The sequence below is a fragment of the Bison bison genome, unplaced genomic scaffold (genome assembly GCF_000754665.1).
Source record: "Bison bison bison isolate TAMUID 2011002044 unplaced genomic scaffold, Bison_UMD1.0 scf7180017864048, whole genome shotgun sequence".
Classification (NCBI taxonomy): domain Eukaryota; kingdom Metazoa; phylum Chordata; class Mammalia; order Artiodactyla; family Bovidae; genus Bison; species Bison bison.
In genome coordinates this window covers 4401294-4405018 of record NW_011494620.1, presented here as the reverse complement: position 1 = coordinate 4405018, position 3725 = coordinate 4401294, and the positions used below count along the sequence as shown (strand labels likewise).

Sequence of the window (3725 nt, the reverse complement as noted above, 5' to 3'; positions counted from 1 at the left end):
GGTCAGGGCCCCCGGCGACAGAGGGCAGCATGGATACGCTGGAGAACGTCCAGCGGAAGCTGGAGACCATGAACGCCCAGGCGGACCGGGCCTACCTGCGGCTCTCCCGCAAGTTTGGGCAGTTGCTGCTGCACCAGCTAGAGCGCAGGAACCTCCTTATCCAGAATATTCCAGGCTTCTGGGGGCAGGCCTTTCAGAACCACCCCCAGCTCTCGTCCTTCCTGAACAACCAGGATAAAGAGGTCCTCAGCTTCTTGAATAGCTTGGAGGTGGAAGAGCTTGGCCTGGTGAGACTGGGCTACAAAATCAAGTTCTACTTCAGGCGCAACCCCTATTTCCAAAATAAGGTGCTCATCAAGGAATACGGGTGCGCCCCTTCGGGTCAGGTGGTGTCTCGTTCCACTCCAATCCAGCAGCTCCCCGGGCACGACCTCCAGACCCTTAGCCAGGGGAACCCTGACAACAGCCGGAGCTTCTTTGGGTGGTTTTCAAACCACAGCTCCATCGAGTCTGACAAGACTGTGGAGATAATCAACGAGGAATTGTGGCCCAATCCCTTCCAGTACTACCTGATGAGTGAAGGGGCCCGTGCAGAGAAAGGAAAGGGGGGCAGGCCGGGTCCTGCGAGGCCGCCAGGGGAGACCCCGGAACCTGGGGTAAACAAGTCCAACTGATCCTGCTCAAGTCTGCGTCCTGTGTCCTACCTCCTACTGGCCCCCGTGCCCGGCTGGCCTTGGGTGTTTGGCTGTCTGCCTTCTTTTCGTTTTGGCCTCTGCACACTATTCCTGTTGGACTTCGGTTACAAGAATATGGCATTTATGATCATGTTCTTTTGCCTTCTGTGACGTTCTTGTTTTCTCTACATTAGTATCATAGGTTATGTGATCTCGCCCCTCCTGTTCATATGTTAAACTCACTTGATTCCAGCGTGTGTTGCCTCTCTCTACATTGCTTGGACCCTGTTCTTGGCTCTGGCACTTCCCACCTGGCTTTCACATGGACACTCATGAGTCAATCAGCAGGAGGACCAGCGCATCCTCAAGTTCTGCTAGTTTAGGACTGGTGACTTACTGGGCTTTGAGTTCATGCCAGCCATGCATGCCATCTGTGGCAAGCTTTTTGGTGGCCACTGCAGAATGAAGCTAGTGCATGTGGCATTGGCCACCAGCCAAAACTGATTGTCTCTTGGCTCTGGGGTCACCAGCCAAGGTGCCACCTGCAGGATCTCTGGCTTTGGCCAGGTACCCATACTGCCCTCCTAGACAACAGGTTGAGGTTCAGGGTGAGAAGCAGTTTGCTGTGGCTTTTGTACTGTTCTGCATCTCTTCCTGCCTCTGGGCCTTTCTTCCTGGTAAACCTTTGTCAAGGTCTGCACCACACCTCATCACTGTCAGGCCATTGAGTTTTGTCTAGGTTGCCAGTCAGCCCCAATTGGCTTCCTGGGCAACAAGGACCTCGAGAACTACCTGTGGACACAGGCCCTCTCCTGGTGCATGAGACACACACCTACCCTCTCAAGCTTTCCAGGAACCCTGCTGGCTGCTGGACTGATGGGCAGGCTGGTACGTGTGGACATGTGCTCACTGTCGTCAAGCTGTGGCTCCAGATGTGGCCCTGTGTTTTGTAGAAGATTATGTGCTACTTATTTTGTCTCTGAGTAAATCTTATCATTTTCCCCATTTTTTGCCTAATGGGAAAATAGAGCTGTACAGGTTGGCTTTTTTTTTTTAAAAAAAAAAAAAAGCTTTTTCCTGTATTATGGACATTTTCAGACATGCACAGAAATGGAGAGACCCCATGTGCCGTCACCTAGCTACATCATTTATCAGTTATGGTCAACCCAGTTTCATCTGCGTCTCCATCTCCCCGCCTGTATTGTTGATTGAAAGTCCAAGACACTGTGCCGATTCAACTGGGACCACTTTGGGAGACTGACACACTCTGCTGGTGGTGATCGTGGTGGGCTACACTCTCACTACTGTATCAGATCTGCTTTTTGCTTTTCATGTTAACTAATGACGTTCCAGAGATGGACCTTAGAAAGTCTTCAGAGTTGACAAGAAGTCTTAGAAAGTGATGAAGCTGCCTTTTCCCTGTGTCCACAAGAGGACAGAGAGACTGCTCTGTTGTAAACTCTTTCAAAGACTTATCTGTCAGTCTTTGATAAGGTGCTTACTTGAGACCTTTCACCAGAATAACAGTCTTTTTTTCCCTCTAAGATGGAGACTTTGTGTGACTATTACAATTATCAGCGTGTCCTGGTCTCATGATATAACTCTGAACTTGAAAGTAAAGTATAATTTGGAAATTGTTTCTGTGTTCTGTGAAAATAACCTCCCCCCCCAAAAAAAGAAAAAAGAAAAGAACCTCCCCAAAGTAATCAGTAACCGGTTGTCTTACTTGGTAATTTGGCACTCTGGTAATAATGCAATTATTTCTCTGTTCTGAAACAGTATAAACAGTTGTAAGCTTGCATGTGTGATGGAAACAATAAAAGCTTGTATCTCTAAAAAAAAAAAAAGAAAAAAAGAATCTGTCTGCAATGCGGGAGACATGGGTTCGATCCCTGGGTTGGGAAGATCCCCTGGAGGAGGGCATGGCAACCCACTCCAGTATTCTTGCCGGGAGAATCCCCATGGACAGAGGGGACCAGTGGGCTCCAGTCCGTGGGGTCGAAAGGAGTTGGACACGACTGAGCGACTAACCACACAGCACAGCAGATTAGCAGGAAATATATGTACATACAGGGAGAAAGATAAAAATTTCCCACTGTGGAAGGTGTGGAGACCAAACTGCTCTTCCTCTACCTCTGAAAGAAGAAGACAAATATTACACCTCTGCCATGCACACAGCCATGCCCGACCCAGACCGAGAAAGAAACCTCGGGACAAGCTTTGCCTCAGGTGAGCGGTCCTGCCTCACTCTCCTCTTCCTTCTGTGCCTTTAGCTTGTACATTGCCTTTGAAAGATGCCCATACTGATTTAACACTTTTGCTAGGGGGCTCGCAAGTAAACTGAAGCGGTTAGCTAAAACCACTAGATATGGGAGGAATAGGGCATGGAATTGTTGCAAAGAACCCTTAAATCCTTAGACATGTTGTGCATTTTCTGAGAATGGAAATAAGCATGGTTTTCCACTTCTAGACATACTATTGGATTTATTGTTGATGCAACCAATAAAGTGTGAGCTCATCTAAAAAAAAAAAATCCCTTATTAGATATATGATTTATAATATTTGTGCCTAAAATATGTAGATACCATCCATGGTCAATCCTAAAATAGTCTGCTTTTCTTAGCTTCATAATGTCAACAATTTAGGATAAGCAGTACATTAGGTTCTAATATAAAGCTAGTCACAAAATGTTTCTGTGGTTACGGTCAAACAATAACCATAGTTGTGGTTTGAGCAAACTGAAGTAATCTTTTTTGGACAATAATGATTTGCTGAATGGATGAATGAAATGAATGAAGCAAGACAATCAAAGATCATTCAACTTAAATTATTTAACGGTATGTAAGGAATTAGGTTTCCAAGACATAGTGACTTATATTACTCATACTACATTCATGCTGAGCAAATATCACCTGGATTCATGTTGCTATTCTAAAACTAATTCTGTTTATTAGAAAACATAAGTAAAACTAAGACTGTTCTATTCAAAAATTGAGATTCACCTTGGAAACTATCTAATATCATGGTTAATTATATTGGTAGATAAACACA

General features: G+C 45.8%; 1 protein-coding gene across 1 annotated transcript in view; it reads left to right on the top strand.

The window, feature by feature from the left end:
* Positions 1-1466, top strand: part of LOC104985516 (testis-specific Y-encoded-like protein 5) — a 17618-nt gene extending 16152 nt beyond the window's left edge. The window contains exon 3 of the mRNA XM_010835730.1: positions 7-1466. Coding sequence (XP_010834032.1) covers positions 7-674 — 668 coding nt within the window. The 3' untranslated portion in view covers positions 675-1466. The remainder of the gene's footprint in view (positions 1-6) is intronic.
* The last annotated feature ends 2259 nt before the right edge of the window (positions 1467-3725 follow it).